The sequence below is a fragment of the Bos indicus genome, chromosome 3, assembly GCF_029378745.1.
Source record: "Bos indicus isolate NIAB-ARS_2022 breed Sahiwal x Tharparkar chromosome 3, NIAB-ARS_B.indTharparkar_mat_pri_1.0, whole genome shotgun sequence".
NCBI classification, from domain to species: domain Eukaryota; kingdom Metazoa; phylum Chordata; class Mammalia; order Artiodactyla; family Bovidae; genus Bos; species Bos indicus.
This window is the reverse complement of record NC_091762.1, coordinates 13,669,238-13,686,137: the sequence shown is the minus strand read 5'-3', so window position 1 is coordinate 13,686,137 and position 16,900 is coordinate 13,669,238. Positions and strand designations below refer to the sequence as shown.

At 42.5% G+C, this 16,900-nt stretch overlaps 1 protein-coding gene across 3 annotated transcripts in view; it reads right to left on the bottom strand.

The window, feature by feature from the left end:
* The window catches only part of LOC109579169 (CD48 antigen-like), a 49,323-nt gene extending 38,778 nt beyond the window's left edge, over positions 1-10,545 (bottom strand). The window contains exons 1-3 of one of the 3 annotated variants that reach the window (XM_070784330.1): positions 10,291-10,545; positions 8,132-8,231; positions 4,652-5,047 (exon numbers count right to left, since the gene is read on the bottom strand). In XM_070784330.1, the coding sequence (XP_070640431.1) occupies positions 4,652-5,047; positions 8,132-8,159 (424 nt within the window). In that variant the 5' untranslated portion in view covers positions 8,160-8,231; positions 10,291-10,545. The remainder of the gene's footprint in view (positions 1-4,651; positions 5,048-8,131; positions 8,232-10,290) is intronic. The other 2 variants (XM_070784327.1, XM_070784320.1) reach the window with 2 other exon arrangements.
* Between the last annotated feature and the right edge of the window lie 6,355 nt (positions 10,546-16,900).

Below are 16,900 nucleotides of genomic sequence, written 5' to 3'. Positions count from 1 at the left end.
GAAGATTTGGGAGAATGGCATTGAAACATGTAAAATATCATGTATGAAACGAGATGCCAGTCCAGGTTTGATGCACGATACTGGATGCTTGGGGCTAGTGCACTGGGACACCCAGAGGGATGGTATGGGGAGGGAGGAGGGAGGAGGGTTCAGGATGGGGAGCACATGTATACCTGTGGTGGATTCATTTTGATATTTGGCAAAACTAATACAATTATGTAAAGTTTAAAAATAAAATAAAATTAAAAAAAAAACACACAAAAACCTTAAAATGGATTAACAACTTAAAAGTAATACCAGAGATTGTAAAACTCTAAGAAGAAAGCAAAGGGAAAAATCTTCCTGACACTGGCCTCAACAACAATTATTTGAATATGACAACAAAAGCATAGACAATAAAGCAAAAATAGACAAATGGGATTATGATAAACTGAAAAGTTTTTCCACAGCACAGGAAACATTCAACAGAGTGAAAAGGAAACCTACAGAAATGGGAGAAAATAGCTGCAAACTATATATCTGATAAATGGTTAGTATTCAAATTTTATAAGGGACCCATACAACTCAATAGGAAAAGACCTAAATAATCCAGTTAAAAATGGGAAAATGAACTGAACAGACATTTGTCAATGGAAGATATAAAAATGGCCAACAAGTATATGAAAAATCACTCAACATTATTAATCACCAGGAAAGTGAAAATCAAAACCACAATGTGTGAAAGAATACTGGAGCAGGGTGTCATTTCCTCCTCCAGGAGATATTCCTGACCCAGGGATCAAATCTGCATCTCCTGTGTTTCCTGCACTGCAGGCAGATTATTTTACTGCTGAGCCACACGGGAAGTCCAAAACCACAGTGAGTATACTCTTATGCCAGTTGTAATGGCTACTACCAAAAAGAAAAAAAAAGATGTGTTGCTGATGGGCTGGAAAAAAAGGGATATTCATACACTGTTGGTGGGACTGTAAATTGGTGCAGCCATTTTGGAAAATAGTACACAGTTTCTCAAAAATTAAAAATATAACTACTCGCTGTTGTTCTGTTGCTCAGTTGTGCATCCAGCTCTTTGCAACCCCATGGACTGCAGAATGCCAGGCTTCCCTGTCTTTCACCAACTCCCGGACCTTGCTCAAACTCATGCCCATTGAGTTGGTGATGCCATCCAACCATCTCGTCCTCAGTTCAGTTCAGTCACTCTGAACTGTCGTGTTCAGAGTGTCCAACTGTTTGCGATCCCATGGATCAAAGAATGTGAGGCTTCCCTGTCCATCAACTCCCAGAGCTTGCTCAAACTCACATCCATCAAGTTGGTGATGCCATCCAACTGTCTCATCCTCTGTCATCCCCTTCTCCTCCCTCCTTCAATCTTTCCCAGCATCAGGGTCTTTTCCGCTGAGTCATTTCTTCTCATCAGGTGGCCAAAGTATTGGAGTTTCAGCTTCAGCATCAGTCCTTCCAATGAATATTTAGGACTGATTTCCTTTAGGATTGACTGTTGGATCTCCTTGCAGTCCAAGGGACTTTCAAGAATCTTCTCCAACACCACAGTTCAAAAGCATCAATTCTTCGATGCTCAGCCTTCTTTATGGTCCTACTCTCACATCCATACCTGATGACTACTGGAAAAACCATAACTTTGTCTATGACTTATAACTACTCTATGATTCAGCAATTATGCTTTGGTATATATCTAAAGGGACAGAAACCAGGATTTCAAAAATACATCTGCACTTCCATGTTCACTGCAAAATTTTTACAATATACAAGACATGGAAGCAACCTAAATGTCCATTGCCAGGTGAGTTGATAAACATGTGGTATATACATACAAAGGAATATTGTTGTTGGTCAATCACTAAGTCATGTCCAACTCTTTGCAACCCCCTGGATTGCAGCATGCCAGGCTTCCCTGTCCTTCACTGTCTTCTGGAGTTTGCTCAAACTCATGTCCATTGACTTGGTGATGTCATCCAACAATCTCATCCTCTGTCTCACCCTTCTCCTCTTGCCCTCAATCTTTCCCAGCATCAGGATCATTTCCAAAGAGCTGGCTCTTTGTATCAGGTGGCCAAAGTATTGGAGCTTCAGCTTCCGCATTGGTCCTTCTAATGACTATTCAGGGTTGATTTCCTTTAGAATTGATTGGTTTGATCTCCTTACTGTCCAAGAGACTTTCAAGAATTTTCTCTACCACTATTTGAAAGCATCAATTCTTCGATGTTCAGCCTTCTTTATGGTCCAACTACTCTCACATCTGTACGTGACTACTATAAAAACCATAGCTTTGACTAGATGATGTTTGTTGGCAAAGTGATGTCTCTGCTTTTTAATATGCTGTCTAGGTTTGCCATAACTTCTCTTCCAAGGAGCAAGCATCTTTTAATTTCATGGCTGCAGTCACTGTGTGTGGTGATTTTAGAAACCAAACAAATAAATCTGTCACTGTTTCTACTTTTTCCCTGTCCATTTGAGATGAAGTGATGGAACCAGATGCCATGATCTTTTTTTGAATATTGAGTTTTAAGCCAGCTTTTTCACTCTCCTTTTCACTGTCATCTAGAGAAATATTATTCAAACTTAAAGAAGAAGGAAATTTTGTCTTTTGTGACAAACATAGATGAAGCAGTAGGACATTACACTAAGTAAAGTAAGCCAGAGAGAGAAGAACAAATAAATGCTACATGAAACCACTTATATGATGAGTCTTATATTTTCAATCTTATAGAAGCAGAGAGTGGAAGGGTTCTTGCACAGATCTGGGAAGAGGGTGAAATGAGTAGGTATTAGTCAAAAGGTACAAAGATTCAGTTACACAAGATGAATAAATCTTAGAGATCTACTGTATGGCGTAGTGCCTAAAGTTAGCAATACTATATAATATATGTAAAGCAATTATAATGCCTATAATTAATAACACTGTAGACTACACTTAAATTTTGTGCTGTTACATAAGCAACAACAACAACAATCAAATGAAGAAGGCAGAAGGAAACTTTTGGAGGGGATGGATCTAATTTTTTGGCATAAGTTATGGTGACAGTTTCACTAGTATATGTGCTTGCTCAGTCACTTCAGTCATGTCTGACTCTTCATAACCGTATGGACCATAGTCTGCCAGGTTCCTCTGTCCATGGAATTCTCCAGGTAAGAATATTGAAGTGGGTTACCATGCCCTCCTCCAGGGGATCTTCCCAACCCAGGGATCGAATCTATGTCTTCTGTGGCTCCTGCACTGCAGGTGGATTTTTTACTGCTGAGCCTCTGGGGAAGTCCATACATACACACACACACACACACACACACACACATATGAAAATTACCTATAGTTCTTTTGAAAAATAATACTATATAGTTAATATAAACTTTATTATAATTTATGAGCCCATCTGATATATCTGATAATGTCTTAAATTTTTGAGGAAATATCTTCTTGAGACATTTCCCTAAGATAATTCACCAATTCAATCTCTCTTAGAACTGGAAGGAATTTTAAGCAATTGCCTGGTTCAGCGAATGCCTTAAGAAAAATAAAGAATTACTGTCACTTCTTAGATCAAGTTACATGATGTTAAATGACTCACCCAAAGCCACCTAACTATTATTTCTTTTCTCAACTATTTCTTTTTTCTAGCCAAACAGATCTCAATACCTATTTCATCTGCAACTATAAGACATTCAAGTGCAAAATAATTCACTTAGAAATCCTATTACAAGGTTGGATATATTAAATATGCACAGCTCTTTGTATGTCAATCAAACCTCAATAAAGTGTTTTCTTAAAAAAAAATTAACTTCATACTAGTTCGAATTGACTCTGTTACCATTGTTTATTGGCCTAAACATTTGGTATCTTAATTTTCCTTTCTCAAGTGGCCTCTTGCTTAGTATCTGTGTATTTTGGCAACTGCAAATATTCAAGGACTTCTTATTTTTTTAATAAAAAAGTTGCTTGTTGCTATCAAGCTGTTGTTGTTGCTGTCGTTGTTCACTACAATGCTGAATCTAGCTGATTTGTCACAGATCACAGTAAAAGGCATACTGTAAAAAAATTAAATACTTCTCATCAAAAATGAAGTGAAAAAGACAGGCAGAAGAACAGATCAGATGGATGCAATGTGAGATGAATTTGATGATTTGAAGATGAATGAAGGGGGGACACCAGCCAAGGAAATCAGGTATCCACTTGAAGGTCGGAAAGGCAAGAAATGGATTCTCCCCTGAGTCACCATGTAGGAATACAGGCCTGCCAACACCTTGATTTTGCCCCATGAGACCCAAGGCTGACTTATGACCTACAAAATGGTAAGATAATCAATTTGAGGTTTTAAGGCCATAAGTTTTTTCTGGTAGTTTGTTACAGTAGTAATAGAAAACAAATAGAGAAATTAAGCAACTCAGTTTTGGAAAGAACAATTAATGTTACCATATAAATTCCCATTTTCCTCCCTCAAAATACTGAAGGGATTTTCTCCCTTTGGTGAATCTCAAGTCTGCTCTCCTTTTGTGGCTAACATGCAACACCTTATTGTTGGGTGAGAAGACAGAGTCTGAAGGTTGGGGGTCTAAATAAAATCTTACAAAATGGGGTCTATGTGATCCTCCTAGGACAAAAGCAGGAGGGAAGCCATGGTGAGGAGGGGTCACTTACCATAGACAGTGAGGCAGAAAACCTGGATAAGTTCGAGTCCTCCAGGGAAGCTGACTCGAGCCCGGTACTGTCCACTGTCCTCAGAGGTTAGGTTCTCAATCTTCAGGGACAAGATGTTGGGCACATGGACCCTCTGCTGGTACTTGTCCTGGAGGCTGACCCAGGTTGGAGTATCTGTCCCACGATGGACTCGCAGCAGGACACTGTAGTTTGACTCAGGGCCAAAGGCCCACGAGACCTCCTCTGGTTCAGCTTCTTGCTTCTTGGTCACGTTAAACACCACAGAACCTCCTCGGATCCCCTGCAGGGGGACACAGGCTCCAGGATCCTGAACTTCAGAACCATGTGCACCAGGACTCTTGGCCCCAGTGCTGCAGATGCCTAAAGGACTGGAAACTGGACATACGTTTTTTTCATCAATAATAAAGGAAGAACCCACACAAACCTCTTTTTAAAGAAATCCACCCAGGATAATTCCTTAATTATAGTAAGACAGCCAAGTACAATTAATTGAAACAACTTTTGGAATCAAGTCCTCTTTCTAATGAAGTTTAACATTGAATAGGTTACATATATTTGCTAACCTGACATTTCCTTACCGACCTCATAAGGTCAGTATAAGTTAAATGGCATCACAAGTGAAAAGCACGAGCACTTTTTCAGGCACAAATTAGGTGCAAAACTGTAGAAGGTGCTTCTAAACTGCCTCCTTACATCTCTGCCTCCTTGTGCTCGCACATTTGTTTAACCCCTTTCCCTGCAGTGTGGACTGCACCTAGTGACTTGCTCTCAGGAATGGACCGCAGCAGACACGATGGATGCCACTCGGTGATTTCAGAGTACACGAGACTGCGACTTTCCTCTTGCTTATACTCACACACACTCTTTCTCTCTCACTCTCTCCCTTGCTTGCTCTGAGGAATCCAGCTGCCATATTGTCAGTTGCCCTACTGGGGTGACCCATGTAACAAGGAACTGAGGGAGCCTCCGGTCAACATCCAGGGAGGAGCTGAGGCCCTCAGTCCAACAGCCACAGGAGCTGCCTGCTAGCAGATCTTTCCCAGATGACCCGGAGCATCAGGGTCTAGCCTAGCCTCAGTCAAGACCTTGATTTCAGTCTGAGAGACCCTGAGCCAGAGGACTCAGCTGAGCCACCCCTGGGCCCTGACCTAGAGAAAATGTGACACTCTACCTGACGGTGTTTAAGGCATTAACTTTTGGGGTGACAGGTTACACAACAGTAAATACCTAATACAAATATGAATGCTGTTCTCCTTCTTGCTTCTAGGCAGTGTGGTAGTCAGGAGAGGCTAGGCTGTGCTGTGTAACAAGCAGTTAATACCTCAAGGTCTTAGAACAAGAGGAGTTTATGTCCCCCACCACAGGTCCCCACAAGAGAGCAAGGGAGGGTTCCCGTCACACAGAGTGGAGGCTCCACCACCTCCTTGGAGCCCACAGAGTCCTCACAGGGTCCCAGCCCCACAGCAGGGAGGGGAAACGGGAGAATCACATTTCTGTCCAGAAGTAGGATGCTGTCTGCTCTTGCTTTCTGGCCAGCACGGGTCACAAGGGCCTGGCTAACTGCCAGGGACTAGAATATGAGAGTGAGCAAGTGATCATTTAGTGAGCTTTGCTGTCCCTGCCACCGAGTCAGCACTTCCCTAGCCAGTGCCCAAGATGTTGCAGTGGGCCTTCCCGGATCACTTTCCTGCGGAGCTGAGACCAGTGGGCACATTCCCCTTAGGGCCACCCCATCCTGAGCCCACCTTCCTTCTTCAGATACAGGCCCCAGGGACCGGATACCCTCTGCCCTTTTTGGGGACAGGGTAGGACAGAACAGGACCAGAGAAAGTAATGCAGAACAGCCTTATCCTGAAGGGAACATTAATTTGCTTTTTCCAGGAGGTCAGGATCCGCCTGGGTTGGCCTCTGCCTGTCAGGAAAAAATGTTCTCTCTCCAAATGAGTAAGTTCTCCTCATATCAAGCCTGCCTCCTCTATTGTACTTATACCCATTCCTGGTTCTCATTAGAAGCAGAGAATGACTCAGGCCAGTATTCATATATATGTGTATTTTGGATATTTCTTTGTATTTATTTAATCACTTATTCACTGAATCTCCCTGGGGTCAGGCCTCCATCCCAGTCCCTTCAGCTTCCCTCACAGGCCTGGAGTCTTACATTAGGCTTAATACTGCTTTACTATACTTTCAGAGCATGGTGTGCAAACAAAGTTTCCATAGACTCTGAAGGGTGATGTCTTTCAGGAGGTGGTCTAAACACCCCTCTCAGGAGCAGAGGCAGAGAAAACAGAGGGCCAGACTGGATTCCAAAGGGAATGCTTGAAGAACAGCATCCCTCATTCTACACAGGGCCTAGAAGTGACCACAGTGATGGTCCGGGGTCTCCTCTTTGAAGGAACCCTAGACAGGTTCACTGCTGTCAGTCCCTGGCGTGACACAGGGCTAGGACAATATGGGATGAAGAGACAGAGCAGAGGCCTTGATGTACACACAGGAGAGTCCTCTCAGGGGACAGAAGCTGGGAAGGGCTTCAGGGGGGAATCTGCCCAGTCCCCTCCTGTCACAGAGGAGGAGGCCCCCCAGCGGGTGAACCTCTCCTGGGTCACACAGGGCAGAGCCACACCTGGCACTGGGGCTTCCCTCTCCAGCCCAGGGCTTCTCCCCTGCAGGAGCTCCCACCAGCCCCCCACCCTGTCCCTGCCCTCCCCAGGGGCTCCCCTCCCAGCACTGCTGTCTCATCACCAGGATCTGAGCAGCTTCTGGAGGCTAATTCTCCAACTTTCTCTCCTGGGAAAAGGGAAGCAAGTAATTACAGAGCTTTAGCAGAGCAGGGCCCACTCCAGTACTCTTGCCTGGAAACTCCCATAGACGGAGGAGTCTGGTAGGCTGCAGTCCATGGAGTTGCTAAGGGTCAGTCGTGTCTGAGCGACTTCACTTTCACTTTTCACTTTCATGCATTGGAGAAGCAAATGGCAATCCACTCCAGTGTTCTTGTCTAGAGAATATCATGGACAAGGGAGCCTGGCGGGCTACGGTCCATGGGGTTGCAGAGTCAGACATAGAGCAGACCAGGGACTTCTGGCCAGCAGGGAGTTAAACAGCAGATCCACCAGACCCTACACTTGCTGGAAATGAGAGAACCAGGGAGAGAGGAGGCTCATCTCTCAGGCTGCAGGGAGGATGGACTCAAGCTGGTGGTGAGCACCAGCTGTGAAGAAGATGAAAGAAGACATAGAAAAAGAAGGCAGACAGTAAGAGCATTGTGAACTACAAAAGGGCTAATCCTGAAGAAGAAAATTAAGCCAGAAAGGCTGTGGTTATAAAGAAGAGAGTAAAGTTTATTTAAATGATATAAAATTAAAAAATCAACATAAAATTTTGTTCCCGTTTCTGACCCTTCTTTCGTCATCACACCAGGAAATCAATCGCCGTTGTCTCTCAACTCGTAATCAAACCCACCTGTGCCTTTGCACATCTCCGTCTCCATGACTCTCTCTAGATGCCAGTGATGGTAGGGACCCTTTCTTCTTTGTGTTCTGCCAGTAGACACAGGGACACACTGAGGGCATGAAGGAGACTATTGCTATGGTGAGTGCATCTCCCCAACCTCTCCAGTAGCTTCTGTGTCTCTGGGAAATTACAGCGCGAACTGAACTCACCTTCAAGCTTCCTTTCCCACTACTTCCAAACTCATGTCCAGAAAAGGGTTAAAGATGTTAAGAATGATAAAGAAAAAGATACTTCACCCACAGCATCACCCCTCACCACCCACCCCTCCAAATGTATAGAGCAGTTTAACATTCCTTCCAATGATGCCTCTTCCAGTTCACCCAGGGTGCCCAACCTCCACTGGGAAGTGTCCATCTCACTCAGTACCATGGAGGTTGGGGCTAAGGGGGCAACAAGTTCCACTCCTTCCCAGATCCCGGGGGACCCCGAGGAAGTCATGTTCCTTCTCTGTGTGCAGATTGTCTCATCTCTAACATGAGAAATTCAAACCATTTCTCTCTCTTTTTTTCTCCCTTTATCTCACTTTGTGTCCATCTCTTTATTTTTTATTTGTGAATTTCTAGTCCCAGACTTTGGATAAGACTATAATTTTGAACATATTTTTGCAGTTAAATAACACTGGAAAAGTGAAGACAGTCTATATTTTACTGTAGACAGAAGCAATCTAGTTAAATGGGATATAGTCCTTATTTCAATGCCCTTCAGTAATATAAGTTGGCCCGGTTTTACAAATGCTCTCTAATTTGTTTAATTTTATCCAGAACTGAACTGAACTGATCCAGAAATCACAATCCACAATGTTTTCTTCTTTTCTTCATTAGTTTGTATTTAATTTTTATATATACAATTGTCTAATCTTTCATAAATTTATAGATGTATCTACATTATTCCTGTGAATTTTCTAAATTAATTTATTTTTAATTGAAGGATAATTGCTTGGTACACATCCTTCTTTAGGACATTCTCTTTTTCTTTCAGTTCCTCATTTTTGCTCAACTCCTTATTCCCTCCACTTTTTATTCTCCCACCTCCAAACTTTTCCCCCATTTTAATCCCCTGTTAGTCATCTATTAAATTTTCTTCTGCATTTTCTCCTACTTTTATAAGTACGTGGGTGTATAGATGATTTTAAATATCGAAGATTACTGTTTCATTTACAAGTTTAAGATTTTATTATATATAGTTTTCTGCATCTTACTGATGGAAATCCATGCATCTGACACTATCAAAAATTAGAAATACCTCCCAGCCAATTGGTAGACTGTTTTTTTTTTTTTTTTTAAGGCTTCATAATACTCTACTGTACAGAAACTTCCCATCTTGTTCAATCATTTCCAAATTGATGTAAAGATTCATTGTTTCTAGAATTTTGCCCTAAAACAGTGCTTTGCATTATAGAGGGCATCCTCCCAGAGAACTTGTTTTACTGGGAGGTAATTTTTCAACTTTTCAAAATGAAAACTAACACTGAGGTGGAATGCAAAATTTATAAACTCCTGTGAGATAAACTGGAGACTGCAAGGACCCTCTCCTTTGTGAAGATCTTCTAGGATCTGCACCCCAAACCCTGGTGGAGAGTGCGTGTTCACTATCCCTTTCTAGTAGAGAAGCCCAAGGAGCCTGACCATAGTTGCTTTCTCTGGCTCAGACCTGGGGCTCTAGTCGGCCTCTTCCTCCCTGATGTCTTGTATAAGCTTCCAGGGCCTCTCTGAGTCTAGACCAGGAGAACCTCAATCCCTTGCCCTCTGCCCCAAGGAGCCATGTTCTTTGATTCACTCCTTCTCCCCAGGACCCTGCGCAGGCTCTCTTGGCTTCCCTGTTACCGTAGCAGAAGCAACCTTACCTCCTTAGAAATGGTTCTCTTAATGCAGACAAGGCTGCCTGAGCTCAGGGGTCCCAGACTTGCAGCAACCAAAAAGGCCATATTATTCTTTCCTTGCACTCTGAGGCTCTAAACCAAGTACACTGCATTTGAAAACTTATAACAGAGTTTTGTCCCTTTTTGTTCAACAGAGACGTCAAAACCTAAAGGGCACTCCAAGTGGTAGGGTCCTGCTTTGCTGGCTTTATCCGACATCCCTCCCTCCCCAGGAGCCCAGGCCACTCACTGAGAAGGAGACTGATGAATCCCAGGAGCCAGGAGGTCCAGCAGAGGTGGGCGTCTTCTGAGCAGGGCCTCATTGCAGGTTGCCTCCCAGCCCGTTCAGCTGCAGAGGAAATATTGATGAAAGTAGCTGCAAGAGAAGAGAAAAGCTTGGGCCCCAGCTTCCCACCCTCAGGGTGGAGCTAACAAATTTGTTTCTAGTGGACCCTGGCCAGCAGGTTAGTTCTCTGTCAGTCTATGTCTCCTGCATTGGCAGGCGGGTTCTTTACCACTAGCGCCACCTGGGAAGCCCGAGCTCTGTCAGTCTAGAGAAAGGCCTTTTATCTTATCCCCAGCACATACAGTACACACTCAATAAGTAATTCTAAAATGAAGGTATAAATAATCTCACTCTGTGATGTGCCTGGCATACTGTTGGACAGACCCCACTCAGTGAAGCTAGCTTGGAGTTCTCACATACTCTTCCGTGATTCCCTGGGGTAGCAGCTCTGTCCCAGGCAGCCCAGCTCACCAGTGCCAGGCTGTGGTCAGGCACAGAAGTCATGCTCTGCAAAAAGCCTAGGCTAAGCCCCATCTTGGGCTTCCCAGGTGCTCAGGGGTAAAGAATCTTCTTACCAATGCAGGAGATGTAGGAGATTTGGGTTCGATTCTCAGGTTGGGAAAATCCCCTGGAGAAGTAAATGGCAGGCCACTCCAGTATTCTTGCCTGGAAAATTCCATGGACAGAAGAGGCTGGCAGTTTACTGTTCATGGTGTTGCAAAAGAGTTAGATATGATTTAGAGACTAAACAACAATAAAGCCCCATCTGGGCTGGTGGCTGCTCTGTCTCTCTTCCATTTAATGAGTAAAATTTTCTTTGTAATTTTTCAGAAACTTCAACTCTCAGTTTCCTATGTAAGAAGCTGTGGGCAAGGAACAAAGTTCTTTGTGGAAGTGTCAACTTCCCACATCCCAACACAAATATTGTTGTGCTTGCATCTATAAGGCCTTCCCAGCTGTCACCAGGGCTCCCTGTATACCCAAGGCAAATCCAGACCCCCCATAGAAATTGTGCCACAACCAAGCATTTCCCTTTAGTCTCTGCCAGCTCCATTCCTGCTCTCACAGAGGGGAAGAGATAGACATCTACACACTCCTCCTGGCCACAGCCTCAGCTGTGTCAGCCTCCACACAACTGGCTGAGGGTCAGGCCCTGGCTTCTTCTCCCCATGTTGGATACCCCACATTATCTGAGACTTTCACCTCCCATGTTCTGGAGGAGCAGCACCATCCTCTTAAAGTACTTCCTTCTCCTTCCCATTGTGGCTTCTCCCTCAGCTTCTCAGGCAGAAAGCCCCAAAGCTGGGTCCACAGGACTGGCCCCATGACCATGCACTTAAGGTAGTCAGGTACTGCATATTAAATCTTTTATGGATGTAAAACCCTCCTCCAAGAGGGATTTTATTACCTGTAAAAGGTCATAGAGCTAATCAAAGGGCAAGACCTGGACTCTTGACAGCAAGCTGAAGACACATCCCCCCAATCACAGCCCCTTTCCCATTCTAAGCAAGTCTTCTGAAGTCTAGTCTGTGCTCCTTCCAAAACTTGCTGTGCAGTATCCCAGACAAGAGAATATTCAAAATTAGTATTATTTTCCCCTACTCCACCTAATAGCACACAAATCAGCTTAAAATGTGGTTCATGCATCCTGTGGTCAAAAACTATTTATATTGATTGAAAATATGGGCTGCTCATTCACTGGTTGCCTTTAAGGCAATGGAGAGCAAGCCACAATCCCCTCCTCCACTGGTCCTCACAATTCTCATGAGAGAAATCCTAGTGTGGGAACATTTTAGTTATGAAAACTATGTGGGTCATGGGCTGTGGGAAGGAGGACCCTGGAGAGGGGAAACCAGCAATGTCACTGGAGACCAGGGACACTGGGAGGAGAGTCAGCCAACAGATAATCCATCTTGGTAAAACATCAGTGATTTTAAAAGTATCCAGAGGTCTGATCTCATTTTCAGCATCCCAGCCATCCTGTTCTAAGGCATAGCACATACACATGCACACATTCCCCGACAGAAACTTTGGTAAGAGTTTATTACATGAACCTACTTGGTACTGGTAATGTTTTGGGGAATTAAAGGAAGGCACACTTGGCTCTGCTGCAGCCAAGTATATACATGTGTATATATGGGGTACAGGATAATAAAGAAGTGTAGAGCTGAGTGAGATGGGGAGCCCTGGAAAACCAGTCAGAGAAGTGACCATGAGAGTAAAAATCCCTAGGAAATGCCAGAAATTATAGGAAGGCTCTGGACCTCTAGAAAACATCACAAGTGGTCATGTCTTTCTTCTTTGAATTGCACAGGACAGTACACCCGACCTAAGGACTGCATTACATGAAGAACTTGTTGTTGTTCAGTCGCTAAGTCATGTCCAACTCTTTGTGACTTTATGGACAGCAGCATGCCAGGCTTCCCTGACCTTCACTATCTCCCAGAGTTTGCTCAAGCTCTTATCCATTGAGTCTGTGATGCCATCCAACCATCTTGTCCTCTGTTGTCCCCTTCTCCTGCCCTCAGTTTTTCCCAACATCAGGGTCTTTTCCAATGGGTCAGCTCTTCACACAGGTGACCAAAGTATTGATTCAATATCTACTCTTTACCAGAAGATTTATACGTGTCATTTCGGCTAATCAAAATTATTTGCTGAATTAAATCCTCAAAACAACCCTATTACCTAATCATTACATGCATCTTATAGAAGAGTATCCAGAATGTCCAAAGCTATTACATAACTTGTCCAAGGTTATATTTCAAGTAAGCAGCAAGGTGTTTACATACTGTCAACATCAGCTGGGCAATGGACATGACCAGGAGAGAGAGAAGAGTGTAGATTTTGAGAAAGTCAAGTTTTAACTGAGAGAGAAAGGACCTCAGTATGGAAAGGATGATTGCTGCCTGATGTAGAAGGAAACTTCAGCCCCAGGAGTAAGAAGGGCTAGGTGCTTAGATAAAAGATGTTGGTAGAGAGGATCTGAGTTATGATCTTCTCCCTGACCACTCTGCCTGGCTTGAGAGAGAAAAGCCACCATTCCAGCCTGTAGTATTTGCAGCAGAGCACCAGGGCATTTCAGAACTGGGTGGGGAGGAGAACAGATGGCAGCAGTTGCAGGGTGACAACTTGCCTTCATTGTCCATTTTTTCCTCCTTACCTCCTGCTCTATAATCAGGTATCTATTTGCTGCTAAAAATTATCAAATAAAACAAATGAACATATATAGCAAAGCAGAAACAGACTCACAGATATAGAAAAAGGACTAGTGGTTACCAGTGGGGAGAGGGAAGAGGAGGGAAAAATAGGGGAATGGGATTAAGAGATACAAGCTACTATATAAAAGAGGTAAGCAGCAAGAATATATTGCACAGCACAAGAAATTATAGCCTTTATTTTGCAATAACATTTTTGTTTTGGCTGTGCATGGGCTTTCTCTCTAGTCGTGGTGAGCGGAGCCTACTCTTTAGTTGTGGTGTGGAGGCTTCTCAATTCTCTTATTGTAGAGCATGGGCTCTAGAGTGTGCAGGCTTCAGTAGTTTGTGGCAGATCAGCTCAGTTGCCCTGCAGCATGTGGAATCTTCCCAGACCAGGAATGGAACCCATGACCCTTGCACTGGCAGGCAGATTCCTAACCACTGGATTAACAGGGAAGTCCTCTAATAACTTTTAATGGAGTATAAGCTGTCAGTATATTGACTCACTATGCTGTACACCTGATAATAACATAATACTGTATATCAACTATACATCAATAAAAATTATAATAAAAATCATAAACAGGATGAAGGATGGTTTCAATGGGCCAAATATTCATTGGATCATGGAGAAAGCAAGGGAGTTCCATAAAAACATTTACTTCTGCTTTATTGACTATACTAAATCCTTTGACTGTGTGGATCACAACAAACTGGAAAATTCTTCAATTTATAGGAGTACCAGACTTCTTTACCTGTCTTCTGAGAAACTTGTATGCAGGTTAAGAAGCAACAGTTAGAACCAGACTTGGGACAACTGGCTGGTTCAAAATTGGGAAATGAGTACAACAAGGCTGTATATTGTCAAATCCCTGTTTATTTAACTTATATGCAGAGTACATTATGAGAAATGCTGGGATGAATGAGTTTCAAGCTGGAAAAAAGATTTATGGGGAAAATAACAACAACCTCAGATATGCTGGTGAAACCACTCTAATGGGAGTAAGTGAAGAGGAACTCAAAGAGTCTCTTGATGAGGGTGAAAGAGGACAGTGAAAAAGCTAGCTTAAAATTCAACATTCAAAAAACTAAGATCATGGCATCTGGTCCCATCACATCATGGCAAATAGATGGGGAAATAGTGGAAGCAGTGACAGACTTTATTTTCTTGGGCTCCAAAATCACTGCAGATGGTGACTGCAGCCATGAAATTAGAAGGCGCTTGCTTCTTGGAAGGAACGCTAAGACAAACCTAGACAGCATATTAAAAACCAGAGACATCACTTTGCCGACAAAAGTCTATCTAGTCAAAACTATGTTTTTTTCAGTAGTCATGCATGGATGTGAGAATTGGACCATAAAGAAGGCTGAGCACTGACGAATTGATGCTTTCAGACTGTGGTGCTTGAGAAGACTCTTGACAGTCCCTTGGACAGCAAGGAGATCCAACCAGTCAATCCTAAGGGAAATCAACCCTGAATATTCGTTGGAAGGACTGATGCTCAAGCTGAAGCTCTAATACTTTGGCTACCTAATGTGAAGAGCTGACTCAGGAAAAACCCTGATGCTGGGAAAGACTGAAGGCAAAAGGAGAAGGGAATGAAGAAGATAAGATATTTAGATAGCATCACCGACTCAATGGACATGAATTTGAGCAAACTCTGGGAAATGGTGGAGGACAGAAAAGACTGGTATGCTTCATTCCATGGGCTTGTAAAGAGTCAGACATGACTTAGTGACTGAACACATAATATACACAGCACACACTGAAAAACTTTAGATATGATTAGGAAACAATGAGTATTTTAACATGTGTATTTAAATGTGGAGGGTAGAAAATTTAGGATCATACAAAATTCTCTCCTTCATAGAAGAAGTGAGAAAACCAACTACACTTTTGGATATCTTTTTCAGAATGCTGGAAATTATCCAATGGTTTGCAGCAACCTGAGGAGCATGTAGTAAAGAAAAATGGCTGAATCACATTCAGAACAGTAATATGAACCAAATGTTTGTTTTCTCCCAAAATTTTTATGTTGAATCACTAACCTCCAATATTATGTTATTTGGAGACAGGTCAATTGGGAGGTAATGAGGTGGATGAGGTCAAGAAGGTGGGGCCCTCATGATGGGATTATTGTCTTTCTAAGAAGGGATACTAGAGAGCTCTTTCTGTCTCTTCCTTGTGAGATACAGCAAAAACTGGTCATCTGCAAGGCAAGAGGAGAACCCTCACCAGGAACTGATTCAGTCAGTACCTTGATTTTGAACAAGCCCCATAACTGTGAGAAATAAATGTTGTGTTTAAAACCATTCAATGGTATTTTGCTATAGCATCTCAAGATGACAGAGACAAACAAGGAGCTTTAACAAAGACAAACAGAAGCATTGCCAATAAATTGTCATGATATCAAGTATTTGGTGATAAATTGGAAGACTTTATTTGCAAGGAAGTCTGTATTTGGCCTAACTCAGAGCTCTTCCATTGTGAAATGGCTTTACCCAGTGGCATTCATCAAAGCAATTATGAGCAAGTTTTCATTTTGTGGATACCTGAGGAGTTGGATAACTGGTAATGCAAACAAGACACTAACTAATATCTTAAAAGGAAAATCTTGGTAATGATATGTTCATAGACACATTGAAAAGTTCTGACATATCCCAGGAATCTATAAGTCCAAGAAAATGCATAACAGTCCAAGAAAATGCCACTGTGTACAATTTTCAGAAAAAGCCTGAGATGGTCTTATTCTCTAACTTGCAGCTGACCTTGGAGATCATCATCACAAGTAGAAACTGAAGCCTAAGGTAGAGTTGTGAACTGTATGAATGAGTGTTGAAGACAAGCCCAAAATTCAAACAGAGATCTTCACCAAAGACTAAAAGATGTATTAGTTCCAGACATTTAAGGAGATTTCCTTTCAACACTAGTTGCCTATTAAGCCAACCAATCAGAAACTCCACTGGACACACACAACAAAATTCAGAATATTTTCAGAAAAGTCAAAGGAAAAGTCAACTTTTAAATAAAAATGACAAAAATTTACAAACAGAAGTAGCAGCAGCAACAAAGAAATTAGAATCATATCATGATAGAAATGTTAGCTAATGCTGTCGTAGTAATTTTATTGCAATCACTGTATATATTGACTTGACATATTGTACACTTTAAACTTACACAATATTACATGTCAATTATAATTGAAAAGGACTTTTCAATTTTTAAAAGTCCCTTTAGGGATGAGATCCTGATCTCCAGAGTTGCTGCATTTTATCATTTTAAATGTATAATTTCCAATAAAACATACAAGACAAGGAAGCAGAATATATGATCCATACACAAAGAAAAAAACAATCAGTAGAAAACATCCCTGAGG